This window comes from Brachionichthys hirsutus, chromosome 2, assembly GCF_040956055.1.
Source record: "Brachionichthys hirsutus isolate HB-005 chromosome 2, CSIRO-AGI_Bhir_v1, whole genome shotgun sequence".
Taxonomy (NCBI): Eukaryota; Metazoa; Chordata; class Actinopteri; order Lophiiformes; family Brachionichthyidae; genus Brachionichthys; species Brachionichthys hirsutus.
Genome location: NC_090898.1, coordinates 14512353 through 14532255, shown reverse-complemented (window position 1 = coordinate 14532255; position 19903 = coordinate 14512353). Strand labels below are relative to the sequence as shown.

The 19903-nt window shown below is 47.9% G+C and overlaps 2 protein-coding genes across 2 annotated transcripts; one reads left to right on the top strand and one right to left on the bottom strand.

Moving 5' to 3' along the window:
- Window positions 1-72: 72 nt before the first annotated feature.
- On the bottom strand, window positions 73-3890 carry tspy (testis specific protein Y-linked). Its single transcript, XM_068753826.1, has 7 exons — window positions 2967-3890; window positions 2798-2875; window positions 2602-2713; window positions 2359-2513; window positions 2006-2082; window positions 1633-1850; window positions 73-1422 (listed from the first exon to the last, which is right to left on the bottom strand). The coding sequence occupies exons 1-7, from the start codon at window positions 3888-3890 to the stop codon at window positions 1373-1375; spliced, it is 1614 nt and encodes a 537-aa protein (XP_068609927.1). The 3' UTR covers window positions 73-1372.
- An 11843-nt stretch (window positions 3891-15733) lies between these two features.
- Window positions 15734-16930, top strand: gpr173 (G protein-coupled receptor 173). The gene has a single exon (XM_068749131.1). It carries the CDS (start codon window positions 15743-15745, stop codon window positions 16928-16930), a length of 1188 nt encoding a protein of 395 aa, XP_068605232.1. The 5' UTR covers window positions 15734-15742.
- Window positions 16931-19903: the final 2973 nt, after the last annotated feature.

Below are 19903 nucleotides of genomic sequence, written 5' to 3'. Positions count from 1 at the left end.
GCGCCTTACAGCGCATATGTTGTACATTACATTTTTTAGAGCACATAAAAAACCCACAATGGACAGGAGAAGTGAAATAATTTCCTATTTTATTAGATCTGAGTCAAAAAAAGGTGAAGAATTATAATCAAGCAAACAAAATTAACCAACACAAGTAGGTACCTTCCAGACTACACGGTTCTATAAAACAAAACACATTTTTCTGATCAGGTTAATGAAAGAAAAAAAAAAACCTCCAGACTATTTGACAGATTTATTCATTAACTAAACACGTGCAACTTATTTCATTGAAAAGACAAAGCAGAAATATTATTTTACAGGTCATTCTCTAAGAAAGGCAAGCAAATACACACTACTTCTGTTACAGTGCATCCCATAGTGCTGCAGTGATTTTTATTGACATTTACTGATATACACAGGGGGAAAAAAAAAATCCTTGTAAAATAACACAAACATCCCATCTTAATCTCACACTCGGACGCGCCTTGATGTGGACATGAACAAAAAAAAAAAAAAGTGTAATAAATACCAGCGTTTTCAAACTATGACGACACAAATCTTAAAACACGTCACAAGTGTTTGTGAAATTAAGTTAAGAATCTACAGAAAAGGAAAATACAAAAACCTATCCACAGAAACACTCGTAAAACGATGCCAGAGATGGATTACAGACGGTGAGCGGGCGTGGCGCGGCAACGCCGAACAGGTAGATGAAGTAGCAACGCGTGTAGCATCTCAAAACAATAGAAGCTCCCATTTACGACAGCAGCGAACGCATCTTCTTATACATGGCCACAATCGCGTGATGGAATTATGCAAGGTAACGTTCTTTCAATTGAACCACCGCGATCATCCCTGAGAACAAAATTTGGTTCGGTACACAGTGCATCTGAAATACGCCGTCACAATATTGATTCAGACAAACAAAAAGCATTTAAATGACCTTGATTTTAAATTTGCTGCATTTCACTTCTCGATAAGTAGCAGCGACCGAAGTGTCGCCGGCGTGCGCGCATGCCGTCCCGTGGCGCTCCTCCTGAAATGGAAGAACTCTACCTGCATGACGTGTCCGTCTTAAAACTGGTTAAAAAACATCTTGCAAAAAGTACATCGGATTATACGCGCGTACACGGACTATAAAACAGAGAAGGGAAACATGCTGCCTCGGCTTTACGATGTTTAACCCCGACTTGCACATCTGGAATTTATTTTTTTTAGGTATGAAACAACAAAAACTAATTTTCTGTGCATAAAGATGACGACAGTTTGCTCTTCATCGACAGCCTCCTCCTCCTCCTCCTCCTCCTCTGCATCCACGGACGCTTTTGCCTTCCTTCATCAGCCCGTTTCTCCTCTTCCTCTTGACTTCTTCTCAGGCCTCGTCCTCCTCCTCTTCCTCTTCCTGCTCGCTGTCATCAGTGCCTAAAGGAAAAAAAGAAAAAAGAAAATTTTAGGGATCGTATTACTCCAAATTCTTTATTCAAATAAAAATCAACGCGTAGAAAATGAAGACAGGATTTCGCTTTAAGATGAAATCATATTTATATTGAAAAAATTACGTGTGCGCCGACCTTCCGTGAGGATCAATGACGTTTGAACCACATTTACATATTCCGTATTTCAGCAACTGACCAGCACTTGGCCCCTTCTCCTCCTCCTCCTCCTCCTCCTCCTCTTCTTCCTCCTCCCCCACTTCCTCTTCGTTATCCTCCTCCTCCTCCTCCCCCTCCTCCTCGTCCTCTTTACTTGGGCCTTGTTTTGCCTCTCCGGCTTCCTCGCCGGGATCATCGTCCGAGTCGGAAATCACCACACACTCGTCTCTTTTGGTGTCGCCAGCTTCTCTGGCACCGCTGCCACTACTGACGAAGATAAAAACACACTTCTGTGAGCAGCATAAACACAAACACACACACACACACACACACACACACACACACAGTAACAGGTTACAGACATTCCACACGTTACACTGCGCGCCTGTTGCTAGGATACGCTCAGCCGTTACCTGCCGTTCTCCCTGGGTTCCCACAGCGGCGTGATGTAGTATCTCAGCGGGTCTCTGTACAGGTCGTCCCTCAGAATCTGAACACCAACACAGACGTTATTTCAACACGTCAAGTCCGAGCGCTCCGTTCCGGCGTGCGAGTCACCGATCCAACCACGAACGGATAAGGAAGCGACAGAAACACATCTTCATTGTAATTCTCAGCGGTCGAGAGACAAAAAGCGACACAGAAAACGTCACGACACCAAAAAAAAAAAAAAAACGTTGAGATTACATCACGCGACTCTTTAACGACCCATTCGTGATGTAATCAGAAACCGTTGCCACGACAACGGCATGGACGCCAGCTGTACCTGTGCGACGTCATCTTGTCCTGGGTTGCTATGGTCACCAAACCAGTTGAAGAAAGTGTGGTAGACCCCACGAGACGACTTTCGAGGTTCGCTTTGGGCCGTCAGGTTCTGCCCGCGGTGCCACAGGATGGGGTTGGAGAACGACATGGGACTTCCTGGAATGGGCGCAGAACAAAAAACATAAAGGAAAACCTCAGAAACTCTTTACGGCGCCATAAAAGCGCGAATCCATCACGTTCTCACCTCTCATGCCGAGGTGCAGCTCCTTCATGATGATGTTGTTCTGGAAGTACGGGTTCCGTCTGAAGTGGAAACGGATCCTGTAACCTAATTTATCATTTTTAAACGACTCGATCTGGAAAAAAAAAGATGAAAGCGTTTCACTACACACAAGCGGGGTGGGGGGGGGGGGGTGGTGTCCCGGGCGGCGAGCTCCTACCTCGAGGTCGGTCATGTAGCTGAGAGCGTCTTCGTCAACCTCATCGATGTGAGCCGAGAGGTGAGGATGGTTCAGCAGCTGGGCGGATCAAAGTTAAGAAACACTCGGATGAAATTCAGACAGGCAGGAATCGGGGGGGTCGGGGGTCGGGTTCTCTTTTTGAGGATACAGCCGTCACCCAGAAGCCGGGGATCGACTTCGCGATGGAGCTGCGCTGATCCAGATGTGGACGCCGCAGCCGACCGATCTTCTGCTCCAGCCGCTGGTGGAGTCGGGCGCTTCTCTTCTCCAGAGCTTCCAGCCTCATCTGGATCTGGGCCAGCAGCGCCACCGACTGCCTCATCTCCGGCGCCATCTTCACCGACACGATGGCGCACTCCCCGTCGTCGTTGTCCTCGTTGTCCGAGGGGAAGGAGGAGCTCGGCGTGGACGACGACCCCGACGCGGACTCGTCGCCGTCGTCCGCTTCCGGCAAGTCGTCCCCGTCCCCGTCTCCGCCGCCGCCGGCGGCACCGGCGCTACGCGCGGACGTGGAGCTGTCGGCGGCGGCCGCCTGCGTCTTGGAGCTCGCCCTCGACGACTGGTGGCTCCCGCGTTTGAACCTGCTCGCCTGTTTGGCCCTTTCTGAGGAGCAAGGGGTCTCCCGCCGCCCGTCTTCCTCGTCCCGTCCCGTGAGGCTGGCGAGCGCCTCGGCGGCCGCGATGGCTGCCGAGTCGGATCGGTCTCGTGGGGTCGAGGGGCTTGTTCCTGCGGTCTCCTCAGCATCTTCCTTCACGCCGGCGGATCCCTGCGCATCCGCGGGCTGCGTTCTTTCACCGGTGCCGGGATTCGACCTGTTGACGGGCTGTGCGCTTGACCCTGGACCCAGATCCGCGTGCACAGCTGCTGGGTCCCCCTCACCATCCTTTGACTGTCCGTCAGGCTCAGATATTTCTTTGAAGTTACTCTCCGCTTCAGCGCCGACTTTCTTTGATGCGTCACTTACTTTCGACGACTTGCTGGGAATCGCGCTGCCCTCGTCGCGGTCGGGCGATGAGGAACGTTTCCTCGATGCAGAGTCCGAGGACTGCGCGCAGCCCGTCAGTTCGCTCATGCTAGCTAGCTAGCGAGCTAGCGAGCTAAGCAGCCCGCAAGCACAACCGAACGAACTCAAGCGCAACCGCGCACAGCGGTGAACTAGCCGCCGCAATACGCGCCGTGAATCCGCAACTCGATTCGTAATGTGACCTACATTCTCAACGAGGCGAGAACAGGAAGCAGTTCTTGTATTTCACCGCGGCCTTTAAGCGCGTTAACGCAGGCTAATGCTAGTTAGCTCGCGTTACCTGATTCGCGTGTCCTCGCAGTGATGGCCGAACCGCATTTTCAAGAATAAAGGTCAAGCGAAGGAGGCTCCGTCTCAGTAAACGTCCACTAATAAGTATATTACCCTTAATTACAAAGCGGAATATTTATGCTACTTTATAATTCGTTAGCTCGCTATGTGTGCGTCGACGTGTGAGAAAAACAATGTCATGATTGGCTACGGCGCGCCGCGCTAAAACCTCCCGACCAATCATTTGCAAGAGTGTGTTTACGCGATAGAACGTACGTCCAGAGATCACCGCTGATTGGACACAGGCCACTCTCAGGACTTCCGGCTTGCGTAACAAGCTCTCGCGAGATTATCTCAAAGAATGGAGGGTGCCGCTGAAACGGTACATACCAAATGTAAACCTTATGGGGAAAATGAATAGTTTGAATGGAGTTTTAGATATAGTGGCGAGAGACAAATCGTATGATCATGCGCCGCAGTTTCGCTGCATCAGTTGATGTGAAACACCTCGCTATAAATAGTAGCGACGACACGTGCCACAGCCATTTTATGGCACTTTATAAAATAAAAAATGCAATTTTTCTAAAGGAAAACATCTTTGACTCGATGATGTGTTCTGCTGCATCAACTTTTGAGACGTGTCTTTATTTAAATAGTGTCACGCCATCTACTCTCAGTCTCAGTTCTGTTTTACATCAAAGTTATTGGAATAAGTTTGCAATTAAATTGAATTAAAAAAAAAAGGCAGCTCTTATTTGGCTGTCAAAAAGTTCTCCCTTCATACTATGTTAATGAAGGGAGTATGTTAATTCGATTTAATTACAAAAACAATCATGCCCCCCCCCCACTTCAATTACGATACAGTTTAATTTCTTACGCGTGGGTTTGTGTTTGTAATTAATCAAACAATTAGTGAAGCGTGTACGGTCATGTATGGAGGTGGTCTCCATGGAATTGACCTTGGCCTTGCATGCGTGGGAATCTAACGGAGGCTGTAGCTTGTGTGTGTTTAGTCTGAGAAAAGGAATAATAAACGATAATCCGGAGCGTTTCTGGAATCCATTTCCCAATACGTTCCAGTGTTCTTCTGCATGTTATTATTCAAATATGGGGAATTTGACTTTAAATTAACATGGAGAGTTTTGTTGTTGTTGTTAAAAACAATATGCATTTCTTGTTTTCTTTTTACTTCAGCACCAATATCACTGTTGTAGGGGCAACAGAATAGATGTGAAAAAGATTTTGTTGAATGAATTGTGAATTGAATTCTTTTAAATGCGCCATACAGCGGTGTCATGGTCCTTTTTTAATATCCCAAATTTCCAGTGGCGGGCGCTTCGCCAGGCTGAACCAAGCTGAACGGGGGGGAGTCGCAGGATTATACCAACTTCGAGGCGCAGAGATCCCGAGAGGTCAAATCTATAATTAGAGGCTGCTTCCTCAGCGAGGGGAGCTAAATTGCGGTGCGTATTTGTAAACCGAAGATACGCGATGACGCGCGTCGGAGGTAAAGACGCGTTTTCCACGGGCGACATTTAACCGCGCACGTTAACGCAAGAGGCGCTTACGCGTGCGGGAGCATGCAGGACTGCACGGGATGAGCACTGCTGCTTAAATCATGAGTATTTGATCGTGTATTTTTGGAGGGGGTGGGGGGTGGGGGGAGGGCGCCATTTGTATTCTGTTTCAGTGTAACTTCCAACGAGTTGGTAGAAACATGTCATTTTTATCTATACCAAGTGAAGAAGGTCTTTTTACCACCATTAAATGCCGCAAGTCATCCGGAGAGGCAGAGAGAAGGTTCCCGATGGAAGAAGACGAGGACGAGGACGAGGAGGATGATGAGGATGAAGATGATGGGACGGAGAACGTCCGCCTCATCCCGAGATGCTCCCCGGTGCCCAGAAAGAGAGGCCAGTCCATCCACGACGAGACGGCCGAGTACATCCGGATCCACTCGGCGCTGCCCGCCGGGAAGAAGGTGTCGTTCGCAGACGCAACAGGCGGGGACCTGGTGGACGTGCGGGAGTTCGCTGCGAACCACGCAGAGGAAGAGGAGGACAGCTCAAGGTGGGAGGAAGAGGAAGCCAAGTATCGGAAGCCTCAGCGCGCGCCGACCTACCGTGTGCGCCCGGAGTTTTACGCGCTGGCCGGCGGCGCGCTGCTGCGGGCTGTGCGCACGAACAGAGTGGAGTTGGAGCTGATATCCGCGGCGGAGAACGAGCCACTCGCCTTCCGCGGGCTGATCCGAGTCCTGAACGTCTGCTTCCACAAGGCGGTTTACGTCCGGGCCACCATGGACAGGTGGGCCAGCCACTTCGATCACCCGGCAGAGCACGTCCAGGGATCCACCGACGGGGACACCGACCGCTTCTCCTTCAAGCTGTCCTTCGCGCCCCCGTTCACCGCGCACGGGTCGCGCATAGAGTTCGTGGTTCGGTACGAGACCCCTGACGGGGACTACTGGGCTAATAACTCCTCCATGAATTACGCGGTGACTCTGCTGCTGTCCTTTGATGACGAGCCGCCCCAGAGGAGCGTCAACACGCAGGAAATAAAAGGTATCCTCAGAGCCCCGAAGGCTTACAGGTAAATCTCCCGCTGCTTTGTGAACTGTATCCATCAATCAAAGGTCAAACTGCTACTTGTTAATGTAGTAACCAGTGACGTCACAGTTGCGTATTAGCCATTGATTAATGAATTAGCTGTCTGATCTAAACAGGGTCTCATTGGGGCTGTGCAGCAGCTGCAGAGCTAATTCCCTTTGATCTTTTTGTCAGAACAGCAAGAACTCGAATCTAAATTTATAGTGGGCTTCACGACCAAAGAGACACGGACTGAAGCAGAGATTGAGAATCGTGGATCAATTTCAGTATGGATAGTTTAGCTTTTTTTAAAGTCTGAGGTCTGCAGGGATTGAGAGAACGTGTTCTTTGCCCCTTTTACAATGCCGATCATCCAGTGGTGTGAGAGAGGTCGATCAAAATAGGCAAAGGGCAGGTGTCGTTTTCAGGCCTGGTTCATCCGGTTACACCTGTATTAAATTTACCCCTGACCTTTTCTCCCAGAGACACGGGGAGTCTACAACTACCCTTGCGTAGTTACAGACCGGCACACAAACCCGTCCTCTGCTCGGCTAATCCCTGGGAGGACGATTTAAAGTTGTATTTTATTTTAAATTGTTGCATCAACATAAAAGCGTGCGCTGACAGGGACAGAACACAGGAGGGACGCTCCCGCCGCTTATAAGAACCCGTACAAGGGTATAAGCTGATGCTGGTCACGCAGGGCTTCTGTGAAGTGGCTGTGTGGAAGTCGGACCGGGTCAGATGGGTTTTGTTAGGGATTGATGAAAAGGATGAGTCTGCAGGAGCAGAAACTGAACCAGCTCCATCGCCGTAGCAACGACGAACGATTCACCGAATGTCACTGATAATTGGATTTCAACATATGAGGGAAGGTTACAGGGAGAGAAGTCTGGACATTATAATTTAATAGCTGCTCTGTGATAATAGTTAAACATTGAAGCGAGCCTCCCGCCGGGTTCGGTTCTGTTTAACCACCTTGTGCAAATAAAGATAGAACACGAAGCAGCTGATGAATTCTGAGGCCAGAACCGGAACAGTAGGTCCCAAAAGGGGCATATAGAGTTTCCTTTTTCCATCGGTCCATATATATCATATATATATTGTTTTATTTGGGGGGGGGGTGGGGTCTCGCCACATCTCAAAAACTGCAAGTCAGAATTCAGCGTAATTTCCAGCATGCTTTGTAAGTCCTCTGAAGGTCTGCGTCTCAGTTTGCTTCCATCGACGTTCTTCAGGCGCACATTCATTTAAACCTGCTCGAGGTCCCGTTCTATCCACATCAGTGCAAACAAAGTGTTTCCAAAGCTGATCTGTACAAAGTTTCTGAATTTAAAAAAAAAAAAAAATATTTCTGTAATCTTTATCAGATCAAAATAACATTTGATTTTATACTTCGTAAGCAGGACTATTGTGAAAAGCTTGTCCAGTTTATGCCCACGCTATTTGTTTCTGTCACATCCTGGCATCCCCTGAAGGCCCCTTTTCTTCTTATAGAAAATATCATATAAATATAAATGTGTAAATATACGGATGATAGGCAGAGTAAACTCTGACTGCTTGCAGAGTCCATGTCCCTCCACACACACACACACACACACACACACACATGCTGCAGCTCGCCCGTCACACCCATGTCTGGTAAACCCGTCTGAGTAATCTTGAATTCACTGCTTTCTGTCTTACATTCATGTATCTCTCTCTCTTTTCTTTCAGTGCAAATGATGATTTTGATTCAGAGGACGAGCGGGAAGGAGAAGAAGGTGCAACATGAATGCCTTACAGACCAAACTAAGCCCATCCTGGAGATATCCCTTCTAACGCTGGCTAAATACGCCGTTTGCCTTGTCAGATGATCACAGCACTAATTATCTATTTGTCATCAACAGAAGAAGCGGGACCGTCCAAGTCAGGACTTGTCAGGCCGACGGCGGTCTACCCGGCCATCGCTCAGCCGGAGATTGACGTCGAGGTAAGGAGGAAAGAGACAGGAAGTGCTTTTAGTGGAATGTTTCTCCAGAGTTATGCTTTTTAATGAAGTCACTCACGCACCACTTGGGGACGTATTTAGTAAAGGATCCTCATTTGCATGCAGTTTTTGACACATTTCATTTTAACAGGTAAGCAGGCTAAGCTGCTGTGCCCCCCCCCCCCCCCCCGCAGTCACAAGGCCGATCAAACATAACAAGACATTTAGGTTCAACTTTTAAAGCTCATCATCAAAGGCTTGCTTGTTTATATTGTTCACAGCTCATTGAAGCTTCAGCATCGACTTAGGTAACGTGACGCCATCGCTGTCGGCTTGCCGTTGTGTTCGTAGCACGACGCATGCTCGTGTTCGTGCACTTTTCAGTCTGGTTGCCATTTCATCCTGCAGTCGTGTCTTTTTTTCAGCGATTCATTCAGACCACGTGGAATCATGTCCGACACCCACGACACTCACAAGCCACAGGAGCATATTTCACAATCCATATGCGAATAAATTAGCTTCATGGTGGAACTATAACGTAGGCAACTTTTTTTTTTATGTGGAAAGGAGTACTAAACCATCCGGGGAGTTACGTTACCTTTTTAAAAAAAAAGGGTTCACAGACGAGGAATTTTTCCCGGTGAAGTCGTGCAACATGTAACAGTAATGACTAAGTTACAAAAAACATATATAAGTATACACAGACGTGTATTAGCAGCAGTAAAACGTTCATGAGTCCGGGACAGAATTATGTTTTTTTTTTTATTGTTGGCATTTCATCTCAATTTAACCTTCGGTGTTTGTCACAGTACAGAGAGTTCATTCTTCTTTCACAGAAAGCAGCATTGCAGCATTTTGGGATTCCACTTCTGTTCCCGCAGAACCTCTCGAGTTGAGCATGAGGATAAATAATGAGCGGGACCTTGCATTGATCCGATTCCCTTCCGTCTTGAATGCTGCTGTTGCCGAATGCAAGCGTCTTCGGACGAGCTCATCATTCCGCTAACGATCCGCGCGTCTGTCATCGTTCTGCTCCTTCGCATTTCCTCACCGTTACACTGTCAGCATGAGATCCATCTCACGGCGGCGAAGCCTCTTCGCTCTGCGTGTTAAATGTAGAGCACAAACCTTCCTCTTCCTCTTCCTCTTCCTCTTCCTCTTTCATTGTCGCTGTTTTACTCCCACAGATGACAGCTCCACCTTCCGGTTCCTCTGCCCCGCCTCGCCGAGCGCTTCCCTCTGTCGATGACGCGCTGTCCGCCGCTCACGCTGTGCCCGCAGGTGATCGACTCCCTCGCGGGTCATCGGAAGCCGCCCGCCGAACCGATTCACCCTTTGTGCTCTGTGCCAGCGAATCGGCGCAGCCAGACGAGCCGCGGCGGCCTTTACCCAGACTCCACTGTGAAACGGACACCGTTCCCTTTACGCGCCTACCGTCCTCGGCTCCTTCCCTCCCGCGAGAATCAAGGTCGGGATCAGACGGTTCCCGAGCAGCAGAGGTGCCCCGCCCCTCGGGAGCCTCTGGCGTGCATCGTTCAACCGCTGAGACAGATCCGTGGACGGCCGAGAAGCGCGCCTCTGCTCCGAGTGCGGTTGCAGCGGGACTGATGGAGCTTGATGCGGGATTATCAGAAGGGTCCACCGGGCCCGAAGCGCACCTGGACGGCGGGACGCCTCCGCCGGCTCCCGCAGGGGAGAATCGGGCGTCTCCGTTCGCAGAAGGCGAATCTCCGGCGTCACCTGCGCTCGCAGAGAAGTCCTCCGCGAGCGCAGGTGTCACCGAGACGAGCCAAAACGCTGTCTCAGCGTGGGAAGAGCAGGAAGATGCTCCCCGGGTTCCCCCCGGCAGATTGTTAGAGCATCCACCAGAGGTTTCCCAACTCCAGCCCGAGTGCGGCGTCATCGGGAGCCTGATGCCGGCCGCCGTCTTCCTGAGCGGAGCCGTCTCCCTCTGGGTAGCGTTGCAGGATCCCGATGTCCTTTACCTCATCGGGCTACTTCTGGTCCTGCGCCGCTTCTAATTACGCCGTCCTGATCCTTTCTCAAAAAAAGTGCCTTTTCACGACTACTAATTAAGCCCAGTTGTCGACCCATTCTAGCCATTACAAAAGTCCGATGGGGAAAACCACTGTCAAAATAGCGTTAAGATGTGGCGTTCAGTCTGCCAAACTAGTGTTAAGTAATATAACGGTAGTCACGCGTCACGCTGCTATCGAAGCACAGTTTCCTGCCAGAGGTGTTTTTATTTGTGGGCTGTCGTTCTTTTTCCTCGTCACGTTGCAGACGTGCTGTATTCTGATTCTGTCAGTCGCCCCCGGTTGTTTTTCCGACTGTTGTTGTTGACGTAGGCGAGGCTGTTGTCTAACCGCACTGCCGTGAGTTTAACCTCTGTGAATCTGTGAATTTTTGCCGAAGGATGAATTATCTTTACTGTAGCGTGTGACATAAAAAAAAAAAAAAAAGAGAGAGAGAGACGTGTACGAATGGAATTTTGTTTACAAAATGCAAAAGCAGGAGATTTTTTTTTTTTTTTTTACCGGTGGTGACCGTCAGAGTGAAATCGGTGCTGCTTGAGGGTTAAAACGTGGATATTTAGAAAACACCAGCTTCCTCAGCGTGTCCTCCTCACTGGTGCACAAACGTCTTCCTGGCGATGCTAGCTAGTGAGCTCATTTGGTAGCCGCTCAACACGAGATTTTACCGCGCTACTTTCACGACCTCGCAGACGCGCGGAAGCACTGAATGAGATGTTTGAAGTGATGCAAGTTTTCACGGTGTCTTGCCATTAAACGTGGTCGTATGCTGTGGAACGCTACGCGTCTTTATTCCCTCCTCTCCTCCGTCTGCGCTGCACAAATAAGATTTCCATGCACGGCAATGCCGCTGCGCTGCAGAGCAAATCGTTTTGACAGTCGTCTGGTGGTTTTTCATCAAGGTGTCTTGCTTTTCACAGACATCGGCCTTATTAATACTGATGACAGTCTCCTGCGTATCTATTTTAAACCAATAGCTCAGGATCAGGATCTGCATCCATAACGAGATCCACCTCAAAGTTTAATCAAGTCTCGCAGGCAAACAAACAAACAAACACATATCAGACCCCTATTTGTTTGTTTGTTCTCTTAACCTCCTCCTGCTGTCTATGACGGAGGTAATCGGAGCCTTTAGCGCCTCTGCTGCTGGATCGCATGCAGGGTGGCTTGACGGGGAAGCGCACAAGCAGAAACTCGAGCTTCAAATAGAAGCTTAAGGTCACGCATTGCACTGAAGCCATGGCTCCGCGCCGGACCGCGGAGATTGCTGACCATAAGATGAGGAATGGCAGGCTGACAGTCCTCAGGAAACCTCCTCGGAGGCTGCACGAGGAGACGACGCAGGCGATTTGTGATTGAGCTGGAAGCTTGGGAGACTTTAAAACTGCTAGAAACTATAGAGTTCAGTGATTTCCTGCTGTATCGTGAATGAAAACCCGCAAACACCCTCGAATGTCGGCTTTCCTTCAGATTATGTGGATTACGCATTTGACTTTAAAGAATTACTCGTCAACGCACACGTGCGGTTCCCAGACTTGTGCAGGGTGAAAGGAGCGAGCGATTAAATGTCACATTGAACATTTGAGAAGGCCTAAAACTGACAGCGGGACACCGACCACAGGCAGTGGCTTTGGAATAATGGAAGATGTTTTAAACAGCATACAAGAGAAAGCTGCGTTTATATTAGCAGGGATTTTTAAAGGGGGGGCTTTTTCTAGAACAACACAATCAGCAGTAAATCCCACAAAGACGAGACAAATCTTGTTTTCCATAACACCCCTGCATCAAAGAAGAATTAGCATCATTAGACTCGGCTTCACAGTCATTATACTGCGTGAGTCTGACTACTAGAAATAAATATATACCGGAATATTAATTTTATGAAGACATCCATCTTTTGTTTATATTATTTTTTTACATGGTATCTAAAGGTGATTCCCCCAGTAAGATTTTTTAAATCTGTCATTTAAAATTTAGTAACTTGCACCTTCTATAAATTTGCGATGTATAAACATACAAACAGGTTTTAGCTGCGAGCTAAATGCTAAGATTGAAACGCTAACCTGCTAACGATCAGTGTGTCTCCATAAGCATTGATTACAGCAGTAATCCTCCTCCTCATGGACCGTACCAACCTGCCAGTGACGTCAGCTAACGGGATGCCGGCCCACTCCTCAATCAGAGCAGAGGAGGAGAAGAGGAGTCGCTGCCGAGTCGGCGGAGGACGTCCGCCCCGTCGCGCCCTCTCAGGTTGTCAGAGGAGTTTAGGTTGAGGTTAATCCTGGTTGAGGTTAATCCTGTTCAACTAGTCCAGAGCTTTCTCCAGCATTCTTCAGAAACTGGGCAGGGCACCCGTTTCAGGTGGTCAAACGCTCCAACATGTCCCAGACTTAATCAGGTATGAACACGCCCATCCTGAGGGCCAATCATCAAACAGCTCCCTAACCCTGGATCATCATCAAGAGGTTCTAGATTGTTCTCGGGATCTTTACGCACCAACCATGAAAAATAAAAGTGAATCAGAGTTTTTTTAACTGATTTTGGAATCCGTAAAGGGAGTTTTCAGTGTTCAGATTGAACATTTCCTGACCTCATTCTGGATCAGATCCATTTACTGCAATGCTAATGAGAATTCCAAATTGATCCAGAATCCAGGATCTCTTCTGGATCATCAGCAAAATTCCAGAACGTTTTGAGTCATCTCGCAACCGGACACCTCGACGGACGTGAAAACGTCTCTTATCGGGTCCTAAGAAAAATTGTTCCTACAAAGCTGGAATAGAAAGTGTGTCGTACGCTGTATGGAATAACGTCACTGGCGATGATTAAAGTTCTGAAGCTAATATTTGATAAGTTTTACGCATTTATTCATATTAAATTCTTTCTGAGGACCCAGAATTCCTTGCTGCTGCCCCCACAGGGCCTGTCTGTTTCACCCCCCGGGGGGGGGCAGCCCGGTCTACCCTCAAGAGAACGGAACCAATAAGAGACGCACGTTGTTGACATCTTAAGAAAGCACACAGGATTCCATAGAGAGGCTGAACCATCACATTCAGGTTTCTCTCTCTCCCTCCCTCCCCCTCTCTCTCTCTCCCCCCTCCCTCCCTCCCTCCGAATAAAACCGACGGTTCCCGAGCTGCCTCCTCGCAAGCAGCCATATCTGGGGATTATTCCGGAATAATTCGCCTATTTGTTTGGTTCTCTCTTTGTATCGTGATGGGATCGTGATCTCGACGCGACGTGGATCCCTGCGCGACATTGCTCAAAGATGAACCTGCTCCGCCATGGAGGCTCTTATTGCGGGGATGTAGTCCGCTTTCGCCGGGCAGCGAAACAATGACTGCATACAACAGTTCAGGGTAAATACATCGCCTTTTTTTTTTTTTTTTTTGGACTGAGAAATGGGAGAAAAGAGACGCGTCTGCGTGGAATAATTATTCTGCTCCCACCAGCCAATATAAACGCAAAGACAATTCATTTAAGGGATGCGCGACGTTCTCTGCTTGTGGGTGCGTTATTATAGGCATTAAAAACACCTTTTGGATGCACGCACTGAACATCTATGCGTTTTATCGCGTCCGTTTCTGGGTTTGCTGGAATCCATCTTCGACGTGATGCAACATTAAACCCGTTTCCTCGGATCCCCGTGAAAGGGTGGCATAAACGCCTGAACGGCAGAGCCCCCATCCCGGATTGTCCCGTTATTAGACAGCCTCGACCGTGTTTTTTTATTATTATTATTATTATTTACATTCATTTCGGTGTCCTTGCGCTGGATTTACGCATAACAGGTGTCGTTTTGCGCCCCGGCGGCGCAGCGAAGATGCTTTTCCTCTCCGTTTGACGAGCAACAAAAGCGGCTGGGATCGTTTCTGTTTGTTTTTGTTGCGGGAGAAGAACGGATCGGAAAAATATGAGGGATGAAAGGTAGGTTATTCGCCCCCCCCCCCTTCTCTCTTCCTCCCTCAGACGCGCGCACGCACGCACACACAAACACCGGAGGTGATTTAGACACCTGTTCATCTTTTTTTTTTTTTGTGTGTGGCTTCAGCCTGTGTTTCGGGCCCAGCCGGAATGGTGGCCGGATAATCAGGTGGAATGAGAATATGCGTGGAAAAATAAACCCACAGTGTTTCATGGCCTACATAGACGAGGCCCACCCAGCCCGCTTTGATCACCATCCCTTCAGCCTATTCATGTTTTAGACGAGGGTACTTCATTTTTTTCCACCCTCATTGATTCTCAGATTTTTTTTTCTCCACGTCTTTATTAAATAAATCAGATTAAATAAATCAGATTATAGGCTCGCCGAGGCGTGGCGATGAAAACAAGAAAAATGTCTCCTAAGATTCAACACATTCCGACAGTAAATCCAGAATGGCTGCCTGCTCTGCGCCCTTATATCCTAACATTGATGTGCCGTGTTCAGATCACACCCTCTGCTCCTGAACTGGCTATCGCATGCACACACGCGCACGCACACACACACACACAGAGCAGCAGGGAGCAATGATTAGATGTTCTTTGCTCATTTACAACATCGCTCTTGGACATGCCCAGTGCTGGTTGTCTGCTCCATCCCCCTGTACGCCCCCATGCATTCACTCAAACACCCACACTTGCACAAAGTATGCGAGCTGTTGTATCTTAGCAACGGGCAAGGTAATTACTGAGAGAGCCAAGGAGCTGGCATGCTGTCGAGCGGCGGATCCGATCCCAGCCACAGAGAAAACAGGAAGGCAGAGATTTCCAGTGTTGCCCGACGTCGCGCTTCTACATCAATGCTGCTAATGTGAGCTCCGTTCCCTTCCAGTGGGCTCATTTTTTGACCCGACGGGCCCGTCAGACATCTTGTTTTTCCAATTCCTCACATTGTGCGTCTCTGCCCACAGGTGGAGAGGCTGTGGACAAAGAGGAAAGATGAATCTGTCGTGTAGAAAAGATCCTTACGGCCTCTCCTTGTAAAGACGAGAGAGAGCTGCGCGAGACGACGGCTGTAGGCGGATCGCTAGCGTTTCTAAAGGGCCTGTAGAAGGTGACAGAATGGCCAACCAGACCTTTGCCATCGATGGCCCCGGCAGCTTGCTGGCTGTGCTGGCCTCGCAGAGCGGACTGGCGAGAAGCGGCGGCAGCAGCAACGGCGGCGGAGTCTCTGCCACGGATGTGTCCGCCTACTTTAAGCTGGTCTTCTTGGGTCTGATCATCTGTGTGAGCCTCGTAGGCAACCTCTTGGTCTCTCTGCTGGTCTTACGAGACAGGACACTTCACAAGGCTCCCTACTTCTTCCTCCTGGACCTGTGCCTGGCCGACGCGGTCCGCTCCGCCGCTTGTTTCCCTTTCGTGCTGGTTTCCGTCCACAGCAGCTCGGCCTGGACTTACAGCGCCATGAGTTGTAAAGTCGTGGCTTTTATGGCTGTGCTGTTTTGCTTTCACGCTGCCTTCATGCTGTTCTGCGTGGCCGTCACCCGCTACCTTGCCATCGCCCACCACCGGTTCTATGCCAAGCGCATGACTATCTGGACCTGCGCCGCCATCGTTTGCATGGTGTGGACTCTGGCCGTCGCCATGGCGTTCCCGCCGGTCTTTGACGTGGGGACGTACAAGTTCATCCGTGATGAGGATCAGTGCATTTTTGAACACCGCTACTTGAAGACCAACGACACCCTGGGCTTCATGCTCATGCTGGCTGTGGTGGTTCTGGCCACCCACGGTTTCTACGCCAAGCTGCTGCTGTTCGAGTACAGGCACCGTAAAATGAAACCCGTCCAGCTGGTCCCGGCTATCAGCCAGAACTGGACCTTCCACGGCCCCGGGGCCACAGGTCAAGCCGCAGCCAACTGGATCGCAGGGTTCGGCCGCGGTCCCATGCCACCAACTCTGTTGGGCATCAGGCAAAATTTACACAATCAACACCGGCGGCTGCTTGGGATGGAAGAAGTGCGGTCCGAGAGGAGGCTGGGTAGGATGTTCTACACCATCACCTTGCTCTTCCTCGTCCTCTGGGCTCCCTACATCGTGGCGTGCTTCTGGAGGGTGTTTGTCAAGTCGTGCTCCATCCCTCACAGGTACCTCTCCATCACGGTGTGGATGAGTTTCGCCCAAGCCGGAGTCAATCCCATCTTCTGTCTCCTACTTAACGAGGACTTGAGGAAAGTGCTGAGAGCTCACCTGCCCACCTACTGGAGGACTAAACAACACCTGCCCCAGGACGAGGCCTACTGCATCATGTGATCAGACATGACCTTAACAAAGGGAATGTTTCAGGTCCTTCAAGAGGAATAGAGATGTGCTGTAACACAGCTTGGATGTTTTATTGTGAAGAATGTTGATATTTGAGTAAAAACGTGTCTGGGCCAAAAGGTGCGAACCGTGGAAAAGCCCCGGCAGCAAAGAAATGGTTTGCATTTCTGAATATGTAAAATGTGTGATTCATAAGTAGGAGGAACAACGACAACGAGCGCCACGCCCACCGAGTGCAACCGATGCCATTTGAAAATAACGTTGCCTTATATCAGTGGGACACGTGAGAATGACTTCCTGCGTCGCACGCGGGACAAAGCAGAACAAACAGAGGTCTGAAATCCTTGAAGAAAGACGCTATGGACTGGGAATAGAGCGTCACAGACGCTTAAACACATCAAGGGTCTGATTAGATCGGACCCCCCCCCCCCCCTCCACAGACGCCTTTTCATGTAATTCAAAGGAGACTGCAAAATGGACCCAAATTCCTTGGATGCATTTAAATCGTGTTGTGAACCCAAGAAGCCCTGAACATTCTTCTTTTTTTGGGGGGGGGGGGGGGGGCTTATTTAGGGCGTGTCAGGTTTCTTTGTATCATAAAAATTGCCTGTTTTTCTTTATTTGTAAACTATACATGTTAAGCAGATGACACTATTTTGAAATATGACTGGATTTCATATTGTATAGACTGTGCAGGAATGAATATTCCTGTTTCTGTGTTTTTATATCGCAGTTGTAATGAATGTGTGTGAGAGAAAGGAAGAGAGGACGGAGGCAGAAAGACCAGACAGGGGGGTAGTAATCTTAAGTCAGTGCAACAGCAACCTCATCTTTGTGTCTCAAAATCATGCAAAAATTGAACAGTCACCACATAGAAATTAATCCTTCAAGTGGATTTCAGTAAGTGAAAATGTTTGATTTGTTTTTCTTGTTAAATGGCGATGTATGATGAAATGCAAATGAAGAATGAGAAGGGGACAGAATAATTAGAAAACACTTGTACATTACAAACAGACCATAGGATTTAATGACTTGAAGGATGATGTAAATTGAATCGTTTAAAAAAAAAAAAGCAAAAAAAAAAAAAAGTTAATGAACATTTATTTGCAAATTGTGATCTTGGGAATGTTTTTAAAAGTGCTGTTATGTTTTCACAAGAATACAAAAAAAAAATGAAGAAAATGAAGCAGCACTTAATGTGAAGAGAACTTGAATGTTACAAGGCCCGGTTATATTTCACCTCGATGTGTAAATGTCGCAATTTGAGTCCTGGGATCACGGTAAATTTAAAATCTGAACGTCTTGAGGCTGGATCGGACCCCGGAGAGGCTCGCTGTGGCTACATTGAATCGTTGCTCCAAATGAAGATTCATGTAATACAAATGTTAGACCTAACGTATGTTATAGGCATAGATATAATTGTGCAGTCGATTTTCTGAATGTGGACACTCGCACAGCAAACTGTATTAGCATGCATTCCACTGCATTTCATAGATTTAAGACTGTGGATATGGAATAACGAAGCGAAAAGTGAACTGCGGTCCGTAATTTTTACGTCTGGCATCCCTTTGCGAGATGATATTCTGTAATTGTACAGTTAAATTGAGGTGGTTCTTTTGCCCACTCATCAATAAAGACTCTACTTTTGATGCATTCTTAGTCATGACCTGCCTGGGTGTTCTCTTGTCCGGTTCCCCCCGTGGAAAAACCTTCACACGAATCAGGCTGCCTTACTGGGCTTGAAGTGAAAATTGCATCTTATGTCCGTTTTACTTTTTTGATTTCAAAATAGGAAAGTACATTTGGAACACATCAGTTGAGCTTTTTGTAACTGCATGAAATGGAAAAAGTGAATCTTGATGCTTTCCTGTCCGGCAAACACTAGAGCGTTCATTAAACTGGTTCTATAATGACATCACAGGTTAATGCCAAGAATATGACAAAACATTTGTATGCATTTATTTTAGGAGCTAAAACGTTTTTCTTGCAAGGATTGTTTGGGTGAAAATTGCTCAGTCGTATCTATAATATCCACCATACAGGAAAAATTCTGAACTGCACCCTACAGTAATATTCCAGATCTGCTGATATGGATTAAGGCTCGTGGAAAATTCACCACTTGGACGGAACGAATGATAATGCGGCCGACTGCCGATTCATTTTGGTGCCAAATGTGACGCATCCAGAAGAGATACTGAGGTTGGGCTCTGATGAAATCAGTTAGTGAAACGTTGGTTTTCTTACATAACCATCAAAGTAACAGTAACATCAACGTGATTCGAAATTACAGAGGCGGATTTTCACGATGAGAGTGGTTTTATTGCTGAGCAATGTCCTTGCGCGAAAACAGCTGAATTAGTCTTAAGCAAATTACAATTCTGTATTTGTCACATGACGAATTTGTTATTTCTCTAGTCTCATTTTAGATTGTAAAGGAAAAATTATTCATAATGCGAGGTCCTTGAAACGTGAAATAAAAGCAGGCAAAGGAATTAACATACCGAATCAGAACATTTGACACTGGCAGACTTTAACATGGAGCAATTTCTTTACCTTTTTAACCTTTAAATATAACAACCTGATTTCAAAGACGCCAAATTTTAACTCAACAATCCAATCTAGAAAACGGAGGCTGTAAAATTACCCACATCCTCCTCCAGCATCGTGCGCTGAAAGGAGCAGCGCCACATTCACTTACTGGACCTGAGGAATGGGTTTAAGGCGGCGTTCCTTCCCTCAACAGAGCAGAAAAACTCTTATTTATTCTGCGGTACGATACCCGATGAAGCAAACAAGAGCTTAAAAAGAACCCCCCCGCTGACAAAAGAATCCTCTTTTGATAGTGAGTTAATTCATCTCCATCATGAGGAACATAAATCACATAAATAACGGACTGAATCTCTCTCTCTCTGGTTGTACGGCAAACAGACCATAATACATGAGGAAAATATATTTTCTGTCTCA

Bases quoted from the DNA above. Each gene is read 5' to 3' on its own strand.
- tspy (XM_068753826.1), bottom strand. From the start codon at position 3,890: ATGAGCGAACTGACGGGCTGCGCGCAGTCCTCGGACTCTGCATCGAGG. The intron at 2,083-2,358 runs GTACAGCTGGCG...GTTGGTGTTCAG, and splicing joins GACAAGATGACGTCGCACAG to ATTCTGAGGGACGACCTGTA. The intron at 1,851-2,005 runs GTAACGGCTGAG...CAGTAGTGGCAG, and splicing joins GAACCCAGGGAGAACGGCAG to CGGTGCCAGAGAAGCTGGCG.
- gpr173 (XM_068749131.1), top strand. From the start codon at position 15,743: ATGGCCAACCAGACCTTTGCCATCGATGGCCCCGGCAGCTTGCTGGCT.